Source organism: Lepisosteus platostomus, chromosome 2, assembly GCF_059453375.1.
Source record: "Lepisosteus platostomus isolate fLepPlt1 chromosome 2, fLepPlt1.hap1, whole genome shotgun sequence".
Taxonomy (NCBI): domain Eukaryota; kingdom Metazoa; phylum Chordata; class Actinopteri; order Semionotiformes; family Lepisosteidae; genus Lepisosteus; species Lepisosteus platostomus.
In genome coordinates, this window is record NC_142612.1 from 6,228,181 (window position 1) to 6,251,334 (window position 23,154).

General features: G+C 42.8%; 1 protein-coding gene across 1 annotated transcript; it reads left to right on the forward strand.

Annotated features, from left to right (window-relative positions):
- The first annotated feature begins 446 nt into the window (after positions 1 to 446).
- tmem39a (transmembrane protein 39A) lies at positions 447 to 23,154 on the forward strand. Its single transcript, XM_088648022.1, has 9 exons — positions 447 to 751; positions 10,854 to 11,047; positions 14,918 to 15,140; positions 15,747 to 15,830; positions 16,137 to 16,291; positions 17,771 to 18,098; positions 21,051 to 21,238; positions 21,619 to 21,739; positions 22,591 to 23,154. The coding sequence occupies exons 2-9, from the start codon at positions 10,935 to 10,937 to the stop codon at positions 22,822 to 22,824; spliced, it is 1,446 nt and encodes a 481-aa protein (XP_088504148.1). The 5' UTR covers positions 447 to 751; positions 10,854 to 10,934; the 3' UTR covers positions 22,825 to 23,154.

Here is a 23,154-nt window from a genome sequence, read left to right on the forward strand (position 1 = left end):
GAGCATTTACTGTGGGAAATAATGTATGAAGATGGTAAATGTTACCTTCAGTTATATTTGATAAATACACAATTAACCTAACGTCTGTATCTTGAAATTAGAAATTATGACCAAGAAACATGTTTTTTGTGTATTACACAGTACCCTTGCAAAATAATGAACAATTAACTTCAAAGTTACAATGTTATCTTCAAAATACCGTAAGAGATAAAAATTAGATACGTAAACGGAAAAAAGCATCTAATGTTTTTAGTTATGTATGAAGCCACATCTTAAACAGAATCGCAGTGTCAAAGATTTCAGAGGAAGCTGTTCTCGACCATACAGTTAGCAGGGGACTTTCCAGTCACGTGTCATGCACATTGTCCATCTACCTGCTTGCTTTCACCTCCACTGCGACTGCGCACTGAAAGGACCTGCCTGTCCGTGTCGCGGAGATGATGACGTCAGCGAAAAGGAGGTATTGCTTTGCCACGTCGGTCGCTCTGTGGAAGCGACAGGTCTGGAGTGGGAGAAATTGTGATAAGTTTTTTTTGTTTGCTTGGAAGTATTGAAATAAGAAGAAAGAGAAACTTTTTTCAGGTCCCTGAGTGCATGAATAAGCATAGCATTCCGGTGTACTTCTGTCATAAAACACAAACCAAAATCACAGAAATAAATGTTCCGTTTTGGACCTGTATAGTTGCAACCCACGATCAGTTTCACCACAACTGATGTATCAGCGTCAACTCCATCCACTGCTCATTAATGTGTGAGTAAAGATCTTTCTTTTCTTCAACAAGGAAGTAAAATCATAGGATGTCTTTCTTTAAAATATTTTTAACGGGTAGACTAACGTTTGATTAGTGTGGGAAACTTTGAAATACCATTTCCTGGCGTCCGTTCAGTTTTTTTATTGATTGTCTGCTTCCTGTGTTCAGCATACTTTCGGAATTTGGATTTGATCGAGAGAGCAATTGCACGTTACTGGCAATGCATTGAACTTCAGTATAAACAGTACGTTTCCCACAGTGTAGGAAATATCCTCATAAATATTTTTTTTATCATCGAGCATCAACACGTAACTTCATTTTTAGCCAATGATGTAAACATTCATCGCAGAAAAGGGATTTCCGAAGGACTTTTTCTCTCTGTGTTCGTGTGCTAGAATCATAATAGTGTCATTCCATTTTTTTTGTCAGAGCGAAATGAATGAACAAACAATTCGTAAAAGACTCTGAAAATGCAGCTACTTCTGTACAGTCTGCGCAGTGAAGCAATTGGCAGCAGTTAATTTGAAACCCATTCCACGTGTAGGAAAATATCATGTGGATCCAGACGGCACTAGGAAAAGTGTTAACTACACGAATATCATATGAATATTGTGGCTGGGCATTTTAGGATAAATGTGAGCCGTTCCTTTCCCGCATTTCGTATTTTTATAAGTTTAAGTCCTAATTTATTCTAGAAACCATTTCAGGTATTCGTGATACTGTGGTTCTAAGTGTAACATCTGTGGACTTTACGTGGTGGGATTGTGATTTCCTACCTTGGTGTAAGGAAATATGAGTGTGCTCATTTTTTAGTGGTATGCGGTCTTTCCAGTAGTACTGTAGCAGCGTGTAAATATTGCACGAGACTAATGAATGCACCAAACCGTTTTAAATATACCTGGACAGCATTTTCGTAACAGGTTAGGGATCGATTTACATGCATTTTTGGTGGTGGGGGGATTGGTATTGATTCGGGCTGAATGCGACTTTGATTCTAGCGACAATAGTCGTCTTTTCTTGGTGTAAGCGGAGATCACGACCGAAGCATCGAGCCTTGATGACGCTATACCCACTATTGTGGTTGTGTATGATTGGAGCACCTCTTAACAAAAGGTCATACCCAGTGGGGGCCCCATTTTCAAAGGTGATGCGACAGCGCGATGCGATTTTTTTGTTGTTGTTGTTTCCAGGTGCAAGCCCAGTCTGTCGGGGTGAGAAAGACGCAGCTGCGTCCCACTTTCGACAACAGATCTGCCTGGAAAAAAATATGACTTGTGGCTCCACACAAGCTTTTGTGTCGAGGTATTGGGCGTTACTGGCCTGCTCTGACCCGCCCTGTAGTTTACTAGCCGATGCGTAATCAATTATGCCTCACTTCTCCGCGGAAACTGAAGCACTCCTCAATGGCTCAGCTTAGTTAACGTGCTCTGATGTGCGAAATGAAACCCGTTTGGCTTCCAGTAATTTTAAGGTTCCAAAGTATACATTCAGCTATTTTTTTCCCCACCAAATACGACAAGTTAAATATTCTCTGCATTCCTGCATACTAAATTGACATTGCTGAGTAATGGTAACTGTTTATCAGTGTGCTGATGCAAAAAAAAAAACATTCACTGTGTGATCGTGTAATTGACGACTGCACGCATGAATGTTAGACAACCTACGCAAAACTCGAGCCAACTGTTAGGAACGGCTGCAGGAGCTATTTGGCTGTGCCACAAAATGTGGTATCGCAGGACTTACGGTTCGGTTTGCTGGGAGAAAACTGGTTTCCAAAGGAGGTCATGAGACACAGTATAATTGGACCAGACTAATGTCCGATGATCAATCAGAAGCACAGCTCAGGTGCTTAGAGGAAGTCCATTTAAAACTGACAGTGGGAAGCACTTCTTTACACTAAGGGTTGTAGGAGTATGGAACAAGATGCCCTGTCTTCCTTCAGGAGATGCTCTCATCAAGTACGTAGCTTGCTCAGTGGAGCGAATTACATGAGTGGCTACACTGCAGCAGTTCTGGCTGTTAAATGAAAGCTGTCAGTTTTCAAATAAACTGGAATTGTGTTTAAAACAGGGTACAGGGGATGTATCTTTACCTGAGTGGTGTGGGAGCATGAAACAAGTTTCCCAACCATGTTGTTGAAGCCGATACCCTGGCCATCATTCAAGAAGTGGCTGGATGAGACACTTGGACCAATTAGCTACTAATTCAATTCAGTTCAACTTTATTTATCGTTATACTTACACACAGGTGTATAGTATAGTGAAAAGTGTTTCTCATGTGTCTTTCGGGTGCAGTATATAAATAGGACAGAAGACAAGACAATGAACAGTGTAAACAATAGTATGGTGCTAGTGCAATATCGTCACAAAATGTGCAAATACGCAAACAGAGAAAGTATACAAACAGGACAAAAACGCCACCTCTCATGTACAACTTATCTTTAGGTTGTAGATGAAATCTGCTGTGTTTCAGTTCAATCGGTATTTCAATCCACAAGATTTTGACAGGGTTCTTGAGTACGTGAAAAAGGCCAATTTTTGCTAAAAATCGGATGATTTTTCTGTCATTGTATATCTGTCTAAGGTACCTGGTCTTTAATCATGAATATTTAAAAAAATGATCACAAACCCTTGCAGTCTCCATAACAAGGCTCTCTTATCCAGATCCTGGAGTGTGTTTGCAGATTTGTTTTCCAGCTCATGTCTTCGTGTGTGAAATTGGGCTTAACTGGATCAATTCCTCTGCACATCCCTTCAGGTACGGCTTACAATGGACCTAGAAAACCTTCAGACATCTTCTGTACCAGGACTGAATGGCCTTTGCTTTAGTGCCGTTTTCTGCAGATTCTGATGTCACAAGCTGACCATTTGGCCTGCCATATTGAAGTTACAGTATTATTCTGTCTTGTCTGATATGAAAGCGAAACCAAGTTTAGTACTTATTTGCTGTATTTGTACTATCCATACGAAGCTAAGCTTCCTGTTCAGTGGCTGTTGGTTTATTTAGAGACTGGCTGTGATGTATCTTGTGTCTTATTTCCCTACTATTTTGTTTTTTCCTCATATTTCCTAGTATAATTGAACTTATCTGATTGAAATTACTGCTGTTGAGATGACACATTCACGTACCAATTTTGTATCTGCCATTGACAAGAGAACACTGTTATCTTTGTCCCGTGTGCGGTGTGAACGCTCTATTCCTCCTTTTCCCGAATTTTTGCGACGTCAAAGAGAAATACGTCACTGCTTTTCCCTGCCATATTACAGTACTCATATCATTACGTTGGCATCAACATGGAGAATTACTCTGTATCAATTTAAGTTGCATATTAGGACTTAATATATTAATAATACTTGTTCAACACACTGTGTGACCTTTTTTTTTGAATGTGCCTAGCTTTCAGATTTCCCTGCCTTCTTCCCCAAAAATATGTGCCAGTGTCAGGCCTCAACGCGAGGTTGTGCTTTTTTTCTCCCACAATGCCCATCATCATCTTGCCTGTCACGACCAGGACGCTCAGGCACTCTTCCAGTTGGAAACTAAGGGGAAGTGCGTTGCAACTGAGAATTTGAGGCGCTTCTTTGAATAAAATACATCATGAAGGATCCCGAGCTGGGAGCCCTCAGAGCACCGATATGTCATCGCGGATTCATGATTTTTGTGGCGCCGGTTCCACTGCATCAGGAGCGCCAGGTGGCAACGTAATCGATGGCCATCTGATGGGTTGCTGGGATTTCACTTCCTGCCCTTCCTATTACAGGACACTGTCCTCATCCTGCTCGCGTGCGACTCATCATTGTGTGATGAGCATGTGACAGCTGTACCCTGGATGCCCTACTCGCCACACTATTTGGATGTTTTGGGGGTGCACTGGGCACCATGTGGCCCCTAGTGCTCAGACACACGCCGCAACCCTATAACACCCTGCCAGCGGCGGTCCTGTGGTCAGGACCTGACACAGGACCAAGAAATAACAAGACGGGAGCTAAACTCTTTTCCGCCTTCCCCAAAACCCAGTTCACCCGTAATGGCCAGTCCTGGGAATCCTGCGAAACCAGATCAGCAACTAGGAGATGGGAGAGGGCCTAACAGTGTTTCTGTATTCTCTCCACTTCTTTCCCAGAGACATAGGATTTCTTCCCTGGCACTAAGGATCTGAGCATGAATGCCGTTTCTCAATGACTTTGTACAATACTTGATTAAAAAGCATAGTTTTTCATTAAAAAGTCGAGCTGTACCTTGAAAGAAGTGGCTTTGGACTGCGTTTTCCTTTTACACCTGGTGTGTGGCTGGAAAAATCTGTCAACGATGAGTTCACAGAACTTCACTGCTGTCTGTGCTACCCAGCATGAAGTTACCTTATTGAAAATAATGATTCGTTTTTCCTTGTTTTTCTACATATCATGCAAGATAGCATCAGTTTTATTTTCCTAAGCGTGACTTTGATCACTGTCAGTCCTGTAGTGACAGTTTTGTTAATTTGTGTGCATTGCCAGGCAGAGTTCCCATTTTGTACCAGCTGCACAAGCTGTGTCATAGCCTACAACACAAAGCCTCTAGCGTGACAGTTTCTGTTATAGCTGGTACTGCACTGGGCCACGGATCCCATTTTCTCAGGACTCGGTGTACTCCTGCACATTCAGTGACACTCTGTGTAGGCAGCATTATTCCAAGGCCTCAGTGATTCTTCTGTGGCAGAATCATATCATTCTGATTCTTTCACTACTTCGGTTTTTCAAAACTTGCCAGGCACGCTGAAGGATCTGAGCATGACTTGAGCAGAGAAGGATACGAGGGGGGCTGATTGAAGTATTCCAAGTCCTAGTAGGTAGACCGCCCAGAACTGAGTCCAGGACCATAGTGCTGTCAGGTAGCAGTATTGACTTCCATACCTCCATAGCGTCTTAGAACTAAGATTGCAGTGCAGCCAGTGCTAAATTGTCACATGAAAAGATGGATTAATCAATCCAGGCTTATTTATCAATGCACAGACAGAACGGCATTCAGCGGTGTTGTCAGCAATGAAATGCTTTATCCGCGAGCTGGTTAAGAGGGATAGAAGAGTAGAAGACAGAAGTTTATAGGGATTAGGTTAGGATTACGATGCAACAAATGATATAATTGCTATTTACAATACAGTTACAGATTGTACGAACGGAGCGCTAGGAGACGTGGTAGGATAGGAGGTATTTAGCGCTGTTCGTATGTGTCCTGAGAGTGCAAGTGACAGGCGGGCGCCGGTGCACCCTGCCAGTTCAAGGAGGTTGCCTATTCGTTGGGGTAACTGCAGGCGTCTGCTGTGGTTGGCTGTTCAGCAGTCTTACTGCCTGGGGGGAAAGAAGCTGTTCCGAAACCCGGTGGTCCTGGTCTGTACACTTCGGTATCATTTTCCATCCATCCAGCCTCTAACCGCCCGGTCCAGTGCAGGGTCGCAGGGGAGCGGGGTTCTATCCCAACAAGCACCGGGGACAGGACAGGACGCCAATCCATCACAGGGCAAATGCGACCATGGACACACCTGCGCCAGGGCGGCCAGTTTCACGGAAGACAATTAGGCTACCCGTGTCGGTGTCTCTGAGCTGTGAGAGGAAATCGATGCAAACACGGGGAGTACATACGAAAGTCACGCAGATGGCACGCCAGGAACTGGACCCAGGCCCCAGCTCATGTGAGGCCGCTGTGCTCACCACTGCGCCGCTGTGGGTGAAATTGGAGTTGTGAATTATAAGCAGTGCATTTCTGAGTTCAGTTATTGCTGCAGAATTGAGGAAGAACACATTGTGCATTACTAGCACCTTATTTTTGAACGAGTCTGGTTTTAAACATGATTGTTGATATTCTTCCTTTATTGACATGCATTGTAACTGTGTGTGTACGGTTGATCTTGAGACTTCATAGAATGGCCATTTTTAAATAGACCTTTGGAGGTTTGCCAAAATGCAAATAAAATTCCCCTGCTGTCACATAGCAGGTTATACTTAGTGCTCTGTTTTTTCAAAAAAGTCAATATGTGAACCATGGCATTTTGCCAGTTTTAAACGTAGCAGGATTGCCAACATTTATTTCACGTGTTCCTTTTTTTCTTGGTAACCTGAAACCTTTCCCTTTGTCAGTTTTAAACAGCACTTAGTATACCATTGGAGTAGCTTAGGCCTGGGTTTTGATGTGGGTTTATGTCTGAATTAATGTCTTAATGTTCTTCAGCTAGCAGGCTCTGTGACAGTTCATTAGCATGGACTAGCAGATGGTGGTAGCAGGTGCCCTGCTTGTGTTACTCACTGTATTGCCACTTGCAAGGATGACCATCATGGCCCAGATGGTCACCTTCCTGAGTACTTTCCACTTTCTCCTCAGATACAATACTGCAAAGAAGCGAGTCCTGAAAGACGTGACATTGAGCTCTGGTGTAATATGTGCGTGTTATGCACAACACCAGGATGACGAGTAGCAGCAGTTGCACACAAGTAACACTGCCACCATGAGAAATGGGTGGAGAGGTGAGGACTTCCTTCAGTTAAATTGAAGTAGGCTGGACCGAGGAAGCTGGGAATGCAGTTTAGCTTGACTCCCCTGCTCTTATAAACAGAGTTGTGGCCTGTAATGACCAGATACTCTTGGTTTATCCAATGGAAGGCATCAGGTTTGCAAATTGTAGCTCAGAGGGAAGGGAGCCCCCTAGTGGTCCACAGACCCCACTTACAGCAATACCCTGATTTCCCTAGAGGGCACCTGTGAAGGCGCAAGCAGAGGCTTTGATTGAAGTCTCCTGCTGGAGTGTTAATTAGACACACCCGACAGGATTGACAGATTTGTATCCTGTGGGAGTGAAATTCCACAGGCTGCACAGGGCCCATTTGACTGGCCTTGTGGGTAATCGGACCCTCCACGGGATTAGTAATTGGTGGATATTAGTTGTCAGGTTTACATGGGCCGAGGGCTGCGTCAAAGCTCCTGCAATACATAGTAGTTTGTGTGCGGACTGTGGGGAGTTTAGATTGCACAGGAGAAGTCTTTTGGCATCAGCAGACAGCCCTGCAGTCACAGTGTCAGTGAAGGATCTTATTTAAGGTTTTGTGTGCTGTTTGGCAGGAAGATCCAGAGTGAATGTTAGCGCATTCCTGGAATTAGTTTTTAAGCTCCAGAGTCTCAATGAGGGAATTGATTAGTATTGATTAAAGCAGAGGTGGAAAATTTGAGCATGAAGGGCTAACCCAAGGCACCATGATGTCTCTGAGGAGAGCGGGACAGATTTCTGCCAGTTTAAGCAAAGACTGCCCGTAAGTAGATAAGCCCAGTTAAGTGCACCAGGGATCCCAGAGAAGGGAAAAGGACAAGTATGTTTTATTTAATGGAGATATGGAGTCTTAAAAGGAATTTACTCTATCCTCTTTACTGAAGATTACTGAAGATCGAAGAGTTGATCTCCAATAAAGAGGAATTGAAGATACTGTGCCGTTAATACCTCTGAGTGATGAACCGATCCTTGGACTGAACAGGCTTCCCTGAAAGGGCATGTCCAATAATTGGAGCCTGGAAGGGTTCTATTTGCAACATGGTAAAAGACCAAAATCAGATGCACGTGTGTAATCCAGCAGCTGACTCAAAGCTACAAATATGGTTCATGGCTTGGCATTTGTCACATTTGATGTGAAAGTGGGATTTGCGCACCGAAGTGATCTGTCAAGCCTGTGTCAGTCCATTTTTCACTCCGAAAATACAGTCCGAAGACACTCAGGGGTATTAATAGCACAGTCCCTTTAATTCCTCAGGTTCGCTCAAAAGTTATTTTTCATCAAATGAAAAATAATGGTGTAATGGTAATGGTGTTAGCGGTGGGATATTTGGGATAACACCCATTTTTGCTACTGGGAGAGACATGTTAGAATACATAATATCAGACTACAAATTTATAATGCAACTGTTTTTTATGGAGTAAGCTTAATATTTTGAATGTCTGTTCTTAGTTATTCACAACCAATGCTGTATTGCGCTATTGTGGTGTCAAAACTGTTTTCAGGGATAGTGGAGTTTTAAGGAAACCACTTCACTCTTTCTCATTATTCAGTGTAAACATGTTGTGCATCTCTTTTGTCGCCAGATGTGTTGGCTCCTGTTGTGGCCCAGAAATTTGAATTTAAACTCAATTGAATGCAGGGATTTAACCCAATAATATATGTTACAATTTGCAAAGCTCTTCATCCTCTTTGCAGGCCAATTAAATGGGTACCTGTAATGTTATCCTGTGGTTTGTCAAAAAGGTCATATTTATTCTGATATCTGACTTGGAACCCTTCTTGAAAAATCCTCTGAACAACAGCGATTGTAGTGCCACATATTCTGTTGAGCCATGATCATCACTGTGATATTTTTATGCTGTTTTTGGTTTTCAAGTGTCATTCACTCTTTAAATGTGTGTCTAATACATTTGTTCAAGATGGCAAATTGCATTTGAAACAGTAAGGTATGAAATATGTCATGTAGGTAGTGGCTAAGGCTCTGGACATTTAATTGAACGTTTAGGTTCAAATTCTGAGTGGAAATGCTGTTGTAGTACCCTTGAGAAGGGTTCTTCTTTCAGATTACTGAGTGATCTGTAATCAGCAGTACAGATGGGTACAAGTGTGAGTTGCCGCGCAGTTGTGTAATAAAAATGAATGAATGCTCTGTTGTCACATACTACTATCACCAAAGCAAAGCAAAACAAAAATGACCGAAATACAGATGGTGGTAACTTGAACTAAAGCAATAGAGTCCAGGGCAGAGAATCTGCGACAATCATTCCAGTCAAAATGTCAATTCCAGACAGGTGGGTCTTCAGGAGGTGGGCGAAGATGCAATTCTGGGTATTCCCAGGAATGAGCTCCGGAAGAGACTGAGCAGCTGAAGGCCCAGGAGAAGGAGCAGTGGAGAGGACAAGAGCCGGTCTAGGGAGGAATGTGGGATTGGAGAACGACTCACAGTAGTTAGCTAGTGAAGACGCCACGCAAAAGGGTTGCTTGACACCAGTCGGGCAGAGAGAATGCTTCCGAAGCCGCAGAGTTTCAGATGGGCAGGTAGCTGATGCAAGAAGACCAGCTAGGCTTGCAGTTGTAGTGATCTGGTCTAGGGAGAGCAAGGACTAGGATCAGATACGACACATGAATTTCTGGTGTTTTTATCTTCCGAACAATTTTTGCTACTTCGTTTTCTCGCAGCATTATTTGGTGTTTGAAGAATGCTGCAGGAAATGTGCTGTTCTGTGCTCTGCCCTTGAATTAACATTGAAGTAGTGGGTTTAAAATAGTCGTTTATCATGTGTTAAATCTTGCTAAGGTCGACTTTTTCCATCATTTCAGAGCTGCCACTGGGATTCCTGCCTGTCGAGACTGGACTTTTGCAGCGTTTTTACTGCTCTGGTGTGTCCTTGTGGGTGGCACAGTGCAGCCGAATATGCTGTCAAATGTGTGATCATCCAGTTCTTTCAGATCCACACCTACTGTACTTCCTCTTGAGCAAAAAAAAAAAAAAGTCATTTTGCAAATGTTCCTGGATTTCTGATCTTTCTATGCTCAGCCTCATTTCTTAGAGCATTAATCTTATTTTTGGCAGTCCACGTCCTCGTACTTGGGCTAAACTGAAATAAAAAATTCTTGCCCATTTCATGAGTCAATATAGGCTTATTTCTTTCACTCTCCGTTGGCAAAAACAAATCTGTGCTGCTTGTCCCCCTTGAGAATAATGGCGTACAGAGTCTGAACATTTAAGACTTTTCATACCATTAACTTGTTTATCTTCCAAGCCTTGTGAAAGCAGTGACACTGACCAGATAATAGGAGAGACGTGGGTGGTGAGTCAGCAGTTACTCACAGTAGCCATTTTATGCTGCATAAAAGCCCTTTCATGCCTAATCTGTTGTAAAAGAGGAAAGGTTCAGATGTTAAACATGATCCAGGGAGGACTTTCCACTCCAAGTGATCAAAGTCTGGAGTTCCTGTGTGGCTCACGTTGGGGGGGTCAGGGAGTGATTTACCGCTGCCTTCCGCGTGCAGCAGAAGACCCTCCTGGGTTTCGGGAGAGATGAGGTGCCCGGCTCGGTGTCGTCACCACCCTCTTGTGTTGCAGTGGTCGGGCAGCGCCGGACTCAGCTGTAAGAGCGCGGGGGGGAGCAGCCCGGAGCCTCGGGGGTCGGTGGGGTGCCTCACCATGCCTGGGGGACGGAGGGGCCCGAGCCGACAGCAGCTGAGCAGGTCAGCCCTGCCATCCCTGCAAACCCTGGTGGGAGGCGGCTGCAGTAACGGCACAGGCCTCAGAAACAGGTAAGTGCTGCCGCGCCGCGCCGCGCCCCGCCAGCCCGTCGGCCCGCTCTTCCTCCCTGTCCCAGAAGGCCAGAGGAAGAGTGCTGGAGGCGTGCTCTTCTCTCTTGACAGCTGCCACCACATTCCGACTGCCCTGCAGGGTGGTGTGCTCTGATTTGTTCTTACAGTGAAGACTAAGGTGCATTCCAGTGATGTGTTCCTACTCCATTTCTGCTCTTTCTGACTTCAAGTGCAGCTGCGCTCCTTGGTCTTTGCATTTTGGATTGTGTGCGTGTGTCGTGGGGGGGGAACCACTTTGGAAAACATGGAACAGGACAAGACGGCACCTCCGCGATAAAATCGTGCCATTCGAGTTGCGCCGAAGATGGAGGAACTGTACTGTACGGCATCCGTTTTCAATTTGAGAAGCCATCTGGGAGGTTAGGGGCACAGACACAGCGCACGATGAAAGCAGATCTGTGCAGTATAAATCATGTGTTTTTGCCAATGAACCCTATCCCTGCTCTTGCTTTTGCAGGTCCATTTACTTGGCCACCTCAGTGTTCCCTGGCCTTCCTGGCTTTCATGTAAAGACTGTAATGTGTCAGTAATGTCGCACACTTCAGCTGGCTAGTTGGGATCAGAGAAAGCTGAAATTACAGTGCCATTCCTTTGTCAGAAATAGTTTTCCACTATTCCCCCTCTCTATTTTGTTTTGTATATTCCACCATTTCATTTTTCCATCACTCTCCAGTATAATCAAGGCTGCTGATCTTTAATTACTTGTACTCAGTTTCAGGCTGATGGCAATGAGGTTAGGCACTACTTGTACAAATGCTAATCTCTTTAAATCAGGGCAGTGTCTGCAGAAAAGTGATTAATCTCTGCAATCTGTGCCTTTCTTTTAGTTCAGATTGAGTGTTTTTTGCTCTAGATGAAAACTAAACTCTGAGGTATTAACAGGAGTGGAGAAGACCTTGCATGTTTGAACTTCTTTTGGCTTCACAATCCATCAAAAACACAAAGTAAGAAGGAAAAGGGGGGATTATTAAAGAGATATTTAAGTTATGAACAGGCATCAGACCAGACGGCCAGGTATTTTTTACATTAAATCTTTTGCATTTATTCATCTTGATGCTCCATGTCCCCTAAACAACACTGTTTTAACCACAGAGTATTTTCTGTATTATCTGACTGATCAAAACATAAGATGTCTTAAGCATTTTGGTTACAGGCAGCAGGAAAATGCTAGACAGGCAGTATTATTTTGTTAACCACTTGCAGTATCAGCATCTAGTTCAGCAATTGTGTGGTTGTTGTATAAAGTACCTGTTTGCAGGAAGTGGAAAGCTTGTCTGAACAGGCCTTGCCGTTCAGAAACCATTCAGGTGTCTTATGCAGATGAGCACAAATCTTCACTCTTAAAAATGTAATGATATACTTCACTATTACCTCCAGCCCTTTAGATTGCAGCACTTGTACAAAGTCCATGACTTTGTAGGAAGGTGTATGCTATCATTTAAAGGTATAGGAAGCATTCTTCTTAGCTTTTTTCTGAAATCAAACTACTGTACAGCCACCAACAGTGAACTGCTTAAAGAATTTTACAGCATACTCTTCTCTGTCCTCCAGGTTGTAGCACAGGGTTAATTTATGTACATGCGTAATGATGTCAGAATCCAGTTATTCATTGTCACTGGGAAATTAGCATCTCCAGCCCTTTGAATTCCCTCTAAATGTGAAAAATTTAACAGTTATCAAAATTATACAAAATGATGTTTTGTATGACACTTTCAGAAAAAAATGTTCTTGGTTTTTGCGTGAACACTAGCCTATTCATTCATGAATTTGAATACTTGCTCCTGCAGTTCATAAAGGGGTAATTTGTTCAGTATTCAGAAGGTCACATGACCCCAGTTCTGAAAATGTTAGAAGTGATTTATTTTTAATATTTGTATTAACCTGCCTGGCTGAGGGAATGTCAGCTGGACCATAAGAATGAGGCCATTGCAATCCCCAGAAGCACATGGGTCCTGAAAAGGCATGTTCCTAACTGCTGAATGTAAGATCAGGGCCAGGTTGATGTACAGTTGGTAGGCTGGTCACGAGTCTCTACTCAAAACAGTTTGATCCTTGTTGAACTAGAATAGAGGATGTGCTGATCTGAAGAGGGGCCAGAAGTACTTGTCAGTAATCAAGACTGCTTTTTAGATTGAACTTCATCGAGGTAGTTAGAGCCGGTTAGACGAGACTATTTGCCGGGTCCTACTGAAGAACAGAGGATCAATTGAGCACCGTCAGTCAAGTTAGTCTAAATAGGAGTAGAGGGGATTGGATTTATTGAGCCTTGATCAACTGTCGGTTTTGCTTCTTTTAAGTGGTACCGAGCTATTAGAGTACCGTGAAAGGAGTTGGACTCTCTGAAGCCTGAGCACCAAAGCAAACCGGGGGGAGTTAGTTCACAGTAGGGCTTTGAGAGTTTTGCCCATGAGTTATTTTGAGAGCGAGAATACAGCAAGGGGTAACGTCTGTGGTTAGACGCAGACAGTGCTGGAAAAAATCGCAAGTTTTTAGAGGCCTTATTGGAGCACATCTATTTATGGATTAACTGATGAGCAAGTGGTTTTAATAATAATTATGGAAAAAAATGCAGGCGGGTAATTCTTATTTTGCTTTGAATTAAATGGCAATGAAACAGGGTAGAAGTAGTAAAGAGGTTCAAGCGTGGAGCTGTAATGAAAAGTTCGATGCTGAAAATGAGAACAACGTTCAGCTGTCGAGCCTTCTTCAGGTGTAGCAAATGAAGCACGACAGGAAGCAAAACACCCTGTTTTTCCTCCTTTCAGCATGTAATTAATGCTTACTTGAACCTGTATAATGAATATGGCCCCATTCCAGCATTTGAGAGATTTTAAGATATGACAGTATTTAAATAACCAAGGGAACAAGCAGGACAGGTTAGTCATCTTGATATAATTCATACAGGAAGGTAAGAGCACAGTTTATCTGACCACCAGAAGAATATGGCGATAACAATGAGGTACAGTTAGCATAACATGGAAGAAGCATCCAAAAGAGGAATCTGGGATATTCCTTTTTCAGAGAATTTTTCAGAGAATAGTTAGTGAGCCGTATACAGCCGTCTTGTTTACCTTTATTTCTGTTTTTATGCTAATATTTGATATCTTGATTTAGTGGAGGGGGGGGGTAAATTTGACTGTACGTGAATTTAGAGTGAATTATACATGAATCCACGCTACTCAAAATCCCTAACCCCTACGTAAGTTTCAAGTCGGCTGTGTAAAATATTTTTATGAGTTGCAAAACGTGCATATTTTATAGTAATTAGTAACTGCGATTAGTCATTAAAATGAACTAAAGTTATACAATAATGACATGTTAATATGTAGCAATTTAAAAATGGTAAAACGGTTAAAAAAAAAACGGTGCTCCCCATCCCCGATGAAGCTTCAGTAACGTAATAAAACTGATCAGCGAAACGCCACAGTGTGAGCGGGATTCAAACTTGTGAGATATTGTTTTATGCCGGATTAATTTGTATTAACGGGGATACGGGCAGGTGTACTGTCGTATGGCGTGTGAGTTAATGTTTTTATGTCATCTGCCCTAGAAGCAGATTGGTACTTTATATCCGTGTTCTTCATCCGGCCTGTTTGACGAGATGTCGGAGTGGTTTGGCGCGTTGCCGTGGGAACAGTTCCCAGGGGCGCGTATGTGACGGGTTTACTTCCCGCTGTGGATTGTGACCCGGAGGGGACGAGCAGGTTTTAAAGCAAGGCGTCCTGGTGCGGCGGTTTGAATGGCTCGGTTTTGGGGGTCCGGGAGGCGGTGTTTCACCCCGCGCCTGACGCTGCCCCTCGTCCCGTGCAGGAGCAGCAACTCTGTGGGCCTGTCCGCGCCTCCCATCACGGCTCTCATCACCCCGGAGCCGGTGCGCCACTCCCGCATCCCAGAGCTCCCTCTGGACGGCAGCCTGCTCTTCGAGTTCCTGCTCTTCACGTACCTGCTGGTGGCGCTCTTCGTGCAGTATATCAACATTTACAAGACTGTCTGGTGGTACCCGTACAGCCACCCCGCAGCCTCTACCTCACTGGTAATTACACCCGCGCCAGCTTGATTCACGGACCTGGGCCTCGTGTCCCTCCTGTCTCGGGTGGTATCCCGAAACTTAAGAACCGCGTACGTCATGACTTTGACATCGACTTCGTTTTCCACGCTCTCATGCTTAGAGAGGCTTTAGAAATGTGAAGGTGCCCTCACACTTCAGGCTTGCTTCTCTGCACGCTTTTTAGATGTTAGACTGTTAACTCCAGCAAGTGATCTCCTGCAGACATTATCCTTTGTGTCGGCCTCTCTTGCATAGTTGAACCTGACAGCTAAGCAGAATCAGGTGGTCTGGTTGTATTGCACCTTGTATTGGCCCTTGGAGAGCTCTTTCAAAGTATTTTTGTTAAGTTTGTGAAGTGCCAACGTTCTTTCAAATTATTCCGCCTTAAGGCAGCAGATCCAGAACTAGTCGATCATTCTGTGGGTTACTCTGAATGCGGAGCGTTTAGTTTTGGACAGCAGACTAGCACTGAAGACCAGAGCCAGTTTCTTTTCCCGAGGTGCTCCTTGCAGTATTCTCCTGTCTTACGTGATATCTGCAGGACTGAGGACGTGTCTGTGTGCATTAACAGCTATGTTGTCTTGTCTCCAGAACTTCCATCTAATTGATTATCACCTGGCCACATTCATCACTGTCATGCTGGCGCGGAGATTAGTGTGGACAATCATTTCAGAGGTAGCATTTCTGGCTTTTTATTTCCTCACAGCCTTACTGCACTGGAAAGATCTTACCAGGAGTCGTGTTTCGTAATCTTCTTGAATAATTAATTCATAAAGCTTAATGGAACTTGGAACCAATTATGTGTTCTATTTTACTTTCTTAAAGTACTTTTTTTTTTCCACTTCACTGATAAGGTGTTTCCAGGCCATTTCAGATTTCGAGTTTAAAAAAAAAAAAGCATTAAAATATATATAGTTCGTGATTCTGTGTGTTATGCAGGGTTAAGGCTTGAAAAGTCACTCTGGTTGGTTTGGGTTGCAGGCCTCTCAGACTGGGCCCACCTCTGTGGTAAGGTACACAGTGCTGATCGCAGCCCGCTTGACTCTGCTCACATTGTGCGGATGGGTGCTGTGCTGGACTCTTGTGAGCCTCTTCAAAAATCACTCGGTGCTCAACCTTCTGTTTCTAGGGTACCCGTAAGTACGCTCTTTCCTTTCATTAACAGCTTCATGTTAAAGGTTTCCTGGCTTTTTGTCATCTAAGTAAAAATGCTTTTATCTCACTCTGCCCCCCTGTTTTGCATTGTCTCATCCAGTGTACGTTTGTCAGTCTTGTTTGTGGATTAAAAAATATTGGGGTCTTTATAGAACCTTATAGACATCTCAATGTTGGTGTGTTCTTAATTTACTAAAATACCAGTAGTATATTAAGATCATTGTGAAAATACATTTGTGAAATTCAGTGAGCAAGGGCTTTTACTCTAATATACTGGGAACGGAAATTTAACTGAAATGCCTGAAATGTTAAAGATGGTAAGAAAAACAGCAGGGAATCAGCAGTGTGGTGTGTCTGCCACTGTTTATTATCCTCCAAACACACATTTCTTAAGGCTAAAAAGATCATATCAGAATCACTGTCTTAATCGGAGTGTATCTTGTAGTCCCCCTTCCTTGTGTGTGTGAAAATATGTTTCTCAGTACTCACAGAATTTGTGGTTTCTAAAGCAAGATAACTAATGAGGCTTTTTATTTGTTCTGTGTTTCTGTGTCTGACCTTGCCCAGAAGGCCATCATTTCCCATTACTCATTCCATTGCCTTTTTACAGTGCTGTTTTTTGTGTGCAGAAGCATTTTCAATCTTTCCCAGGCCTCTAGTGGAAAAACGTTTGCCTTTTCATTCCTTTGCGTTCCATCCTTGCGGCCAGTTTGATCAAAGTGCATATAGGAAGCAGCTGTTTTGCAGATCCATAAAGACATTGATCAACCTTTTAATAGTGAACTGTAAATTTAACCTGTTAATCACAAATCGTGTTGAGTGCTTTTGAAGTGAAGTAGTCTCTTGAGTATGGTGCACACCAGCTCTGCTCACTGCTACATGTTTGAGCCAGCCTGAGGACAGTGCACGCACTCCTCCAGTATGCTTTGAGGTTTAGCCACCTGCTGTTCAGCACAGCACAAATTCCATAATTCAGGCATCTAGAGTTAGGGTGCTGTGGCCAGCCCAGGTTCCTTGTGACACCTGGCCATTTGTGTGCTAGCCAGTGATGTAGCCAGGAAGAAGCAGCCATCTCATATGTTATAAGGCTCAACTTGTTGAACAAGTAGTGCTTTTCCAGCCCAGCATTTCCCACCTTAGGCTGCTCTTGAAAGTAGGTGCCAGTCTTGGGTTGACCAGCTCAAGACCAATAAATGAGTATTCAAGATTGCATTGCAGAGGGAAGCACTTTTTATTCCTGCAAAATAGTCCTGTATTTAGTTTATATAACCCATGATAACATTTACCATGAAAGTTGGGTCTTCTGCATTTGAAGCCTCCTTAACAAGCCAGTGCTTCTGACCTGTTTGAAGTAGTCTTATGTTTCTTAATGCAGTGCGAGTCATTGATTAACACATTCGCCAGGCAGCGAGGCTCTTGCGCAGTGTAAAACGTGGCAGTAACCGAAATGTGCCTTGCAGGTTTGGGGTGTATGTGCCGCTGTGCTGTTTCCACCAGGAGAGTCGAACCCAGACTCTTCCGGCAGACTGCGGCTACCTGGAGCAGGAGCAGATGGACGGGCCGCTCCTCAGACCAAAGGACTTCTTGACTCTGCTGCGGGAGAACTTGAGGGAACAGTTCAACAGCCCCACCTCCATTCCTGCACACACCTGCCCCCTGTCCCCCGACCTCATCCGCAATGAGGTGGAGTGCCTGAAAGCCGACTTCAACAGGAGGATCAAGGAAGTCCTCTTCAACTCCCTCTTCAGTGCCTACTATGTAGCCTTCCTGCCACTTTGTTTTGTAAAAGTAAGCCTGCTTTTGATCAGTGTTTGATCTAGTTCAGTTTGTCCAAGTGTAGGTCTATTTTTGTATGAAATGTCACCATGCAGAGCTTTTTATTCCACCATTACAGAAATATGTTTCAGTGAACTGCCTGTCATTTTGTTTAGTAGATTTGAGCTCCTAACTAATAACTATAATTGTAGCAGCCACTTGCTGGGAAGGTTAATGTAGCGGAGGCCTAGTTTGATCATTCATTTTTAATTAGGTATATATTTAATCTGAATATGCCAGTTCTCTTGCGCTGAGGCAGACCGTAGATAAACTTTGCTCTAGTTTTCTTAGTTTAATGAATAACTCGCTGCCTTCACTTCGAAAACTGATATACAAGACAGATTTTTCCGTGCACGCAGTAATGTAGTGCAGCGTGCAGTAAACTGAACAAATCAATCTCATGTCAAAGAGAAGCTGAAGATACATACTTAACGCCTAGCTGAACAAGATTCCACCCTACAAGACCGTTTTCTTCCGAAATACTAAATCTTTACTACTCAGAATCCTGAATTGCATAGAAGTAGTTACCTGAGGCTAAAACGTGTTTCTATTAGCAATTACTAATATTCTTCGAGTCAAGGCTGTATTTTTTTAGACACCTGGTTCAGATTTTTAAAATAAATTATTCTCATTTCTTTCCCCTTGGCGGAAAATACCAGAGCTATCTGAAAGAGCAGAATATAAAACAGTGTTTTCTTTCCAATTTAGTGAAATATTCCAGTCTCGGGGACACTGCTGTTAGTTCTAAAACTCTAACTGTACATTCATTATTTAAAACATATTTATTTGAGGACTTGTCAGACCTTTTCCAGATGGTGTTGAATCCTGAAGTTTTTGCACCTTTTCTTTTTCTTATTTTAATATTTTTTAAGCAAAACATACCAAAACATACCACAGAGCAAAACCTATGGAGTACTGTCATCTTCAAAATTGATTTGTAATTCATTGCATATAAGTCGTATTAATGCTGGTACAGTGAGTAGGAAGTATTAAAAGGAAGGTGGAATTGTTTATGCTGTCCTCATAAAGATTACATTTTTTCCCTTGATAATTGTGGACAGAAGTTCATAGAGAAATTTCCCTTTTCCTTCGAGAGTTTTGTATGTACTGTGTGCTTCACATCAAGCTTTTGGTATCAGTTACGACAATTGCACGAATACTCTGTTGGAATACTTTTTTTATCTCCAGTCTTCTTAACATTATAATTTAAATTACAATTTATCTCTTCAGATTTCATAGAATTTCTAGTTTGTTCTGGTGAGCTTTAGGTGTCCTGCTACTGTATGTTCAGTGGCTTTTGGATTTTCAGAAGCTGTACAATTTGCCGGGTTTAATGTTGCTATGTGTTTCACGCAACAAACAAATTTGAGGTATTCTGTTCATAAGAAATAATTGGGGGCAAAATTAGTTGCATAATTAATGCGGTTTCATGTCGTTTGTGATGACCTGTCAATTATACAGAATCTATTTTGTTTTACATTGGGGAAAAAAAAACATGGTACCTTTGAGGTGTAGCTAGTCATACAATCAGATTATTGAAAATTCCTAGCTAGCAATGAATAAGCTTTACATAAGAGAAGTCACTTGGCAGTGAAAGTAAAATTGTAGAACTGAAGTGATGACAAAAAAATAATTCTCTTTTTTACCACTCAATGTTCCTGTTCCTAACACACTACAACCACACAGAGCTGCTGCCTGCTTTGAAGAGTGCACGCATCTGCAATCGTTTTTTTTTTCCCCTGGACGTACAACACTCATAAAAAACGACCAAATAAAATCTGAAGGCAATATCTGTCATTCTGGAGGCTGTATCCAGTTGTTGCTGCTCTCAGAATTCAGAATGAAGGACTGGATGTTAGAAATACTGTTCAAATCCCCTTAGATTTTTGGCCTAGCACTCTCATTGTTCAGTAGAGGATTTCTAAAATCTCAGATCCAGAGAACATTTCTTGTGGTAAACTACAGCAAACAAACCAGCATATACAGTAACTAACTTTGTAAAAGATTTAATTAGTAGAAGTGATGTGCTCTACTGCTATTGTAGAAATCCAAAACATCCATAGATTTAATAGCTATGACAAAACTTATTCAGTCTAAAGAATATTATATGGATATAGAAATATTCAAAAACAACTTCATGTGCTATAGTAACAATAGTGGTCAACGTACTAATGATGTGTAGTGAATATGGAATGTTAATTAAAAACTGTTTTGTTTAATTCACTTTTATTTTAGTTCCCTGATACTCATTTGTAAAAAGACTTAACTGTATTATAATTTACCATTTCAAAAATATTCCATACTTCAATACTTCTTAGCTCTAAGCATTTTCCCACTGATGTTCTCGTTGCAGTAGTTCTTAGTCATGGCAAAATATTTAGGAAGAAACATTAACTTAACTAGGAAAAAATAGGAAAAAACAGTAACAGGAAGATGTATTGCTCACTTTGGCAAAACATTTCACGTGTGAACGTGCTATTAATCCAAGTGTATTTACATCAGCGATGAGTAATCCGTATTTAGATGGCATAACTATATCCCTCTTGAGTTAAAAGGTTAAATGAAAAATTTCTTATCATAATATTTCAGACATTTTCTATCATACTTTAAATCTCAATGTAAACAAGCTTGTTTAAACAAATTAAATGCCTCATTGATCAAAGTTTTTGCCTGAACTCTTTAGTAATTACTAATCTCCTTTACAAGTGTGTGTTGTGGTAATAAAATACAGCAGATGTTATTAGGCTTGAAATTGAAAGGTTTGGCTAATGTTCAAAAGTTGCTCATTGTATTTAAGAGATTAGCTGATAGCTTATTTCTCTGCCCAGATGCAGTGTAAAGGCAGGTTTTCTCCAACAAGAGGCGCGTTCTCATCCTGTTCGGATGCGAAAGTAACCCGAGGGGTTGCTTGTCCTGCTTTTCCAGAGCACGCAGTACTACGACATGCAGTGGTCCTGCGAGCACCTCATCATGGTGTGGATCAACGCCTTCGTCATGCTGATGAGCCAGCTGCTGCCGCCGAAGTACTGCGACCTCCTGCACAGGTCCGCCGCCCACCTGGGCAAGTGGCAGAAGCTGGAGCACGGCTCGTACAGCAACGCGCCCCAGCACGTGTGAGTCCCGCCCGCTGGGCGCCGGCCGACGGGGCGCCCTTGTTCTCCGACTGGGAGACTGACTTTAGGTTTTTCTTCTCACTTTGTCACGCTGAGCCTCGGGGCCTTCGTTTGTCAGCATTACTGTTACGTTTGTCAGGGAGGTGGGCTGGGGTGTCTGTGAGGCCAGAGTAGTTATGGTAGTTATGCATAGCCAGTCAATTCTGGCAGTGCACCACCCATCCACATATCGTACCTTGATTTCAATGCTAAACTACAAACCTCGACAGTGTTGGTGAAATCGGGTCCAGTTCCGCTCAGTAGGTGGTTTTTCCTCCTGTTCTTTGATGTTCGATCTGTACATCAGCTCTCCTTGATTCCGTTTTTTTTTGTTGTTGTAGATGGTCAGAAAACACAATATGGCCCCAGGGTGTGTTGGTCCGACATAACCGGTGCCTATACAAAGCTGTAGGGCCGTGTAACGTGGCAGTGCCTTCAGATGTATCCCATGCCAGATTTTATGTAAGTAAATATTCTCGTTGAAACTTCACTGTATTCCTAATACACGCGGAACAATTAAATATCCATTTGTAAAAGACAGCCCTTGTCTAGTTAACTAACATGTCTGTTGGGCTGGGTTGTTGGGGATCACAGTGAGCTTTTGGGATGAATGCAGTTTAGTCCGTTTAGCTCTCAGCAATGTTCACCTGAAGAATATTAAAGGAGGGGCACAAACTGGGAACTTGGGAACTGACATTTTCCAGATCATCACTGTCCTGTCAGTGTGCAGCTCCAGCTTTTTATTACTTAAACCAAGACCTGATGTGTTTCAGTGCAGCCTTGCTTACAGGGAGAGGGACAGCCGAAGAAATGCTTTTCAAATGGCTCATCAACATTGGCGCTTGCTGAAGGTGTTAAAATCTTTGCTTTAATTTTAAGTGGAGGACGCCATTGGTGGCTTAACGTGGCTCATCTCATGGTCAGTGTGGTCTGTGAGCGGGAGAATCTGGTTTGTTGAGATCAAGTCAGGCTGAGGCGCGAAAGAGCAACATTTTCACTGTGTAGCAGCATGAGGTCCAATGACCTTTCCCCTCCCATCTTCTCGAAACAATCGTACACACAAACGGATCCCTTTCTTCTACTGGTGTTATTTTAGCCACTGGGCTGAGGAAACAACCTTTTATCGCTGTGTTACCCACAAAATTCGCATGTACACTTCACCTTCCTCCCACTGTTTGTGTCGTTCCAGTAACTGAAGGCAGTGCCCAATCGTTAATTGGTTTCAGATCTAGCATGGGATTGGCTTTCAAGGGTGGGCTCAGATTTGTATTGTATTATGGAGTGACCTGTGTGATGTATGCCTTGTCTTGCAGTTCCTATTTCACAAGCCGTTACGGATTCTGAACCTTCTGATCCTGATTGAAGGCAGCGTGGTGCTGTACCAGCTCTACTCACTGCTCAGATCTGAAAAATGGAACCACACGCTCTCCTTGGCTTTAATTCTTTTTTGTAATTATTATGTTTTATTTAAACTGCTTAGGGACAGGATTGTACTGGGGAAAGCTTACTCCTATCCTCTGCACAGCTTCGGAATCAAGTCTCATTGAACAGGCTGAGGGTGGGGGATGGGCGGGATTGGGGGAAAAACTGATGTTGAACTCAGAAATATTATTTTGATACGGTTCTATTTTTCATGCAATGTTTGTATCTATTTAAAAAAAATATTTTATATTTTGTATACCGTTTCAAGACTTCTGTTTCTTTGCATATGCAAGATGTTGTGTTGTGCACGTGTTATGTATGCCATCTCAGAACATCTGCTTTGCTCCACCTTTTGAACAACGACCAATTAATTACCGGAGTGCCAAGATTGTCACAGCCAAATGCCATACTGCAGCATTGATTATGGAAAAGAATAAAGACAAATTTGTCTCTTA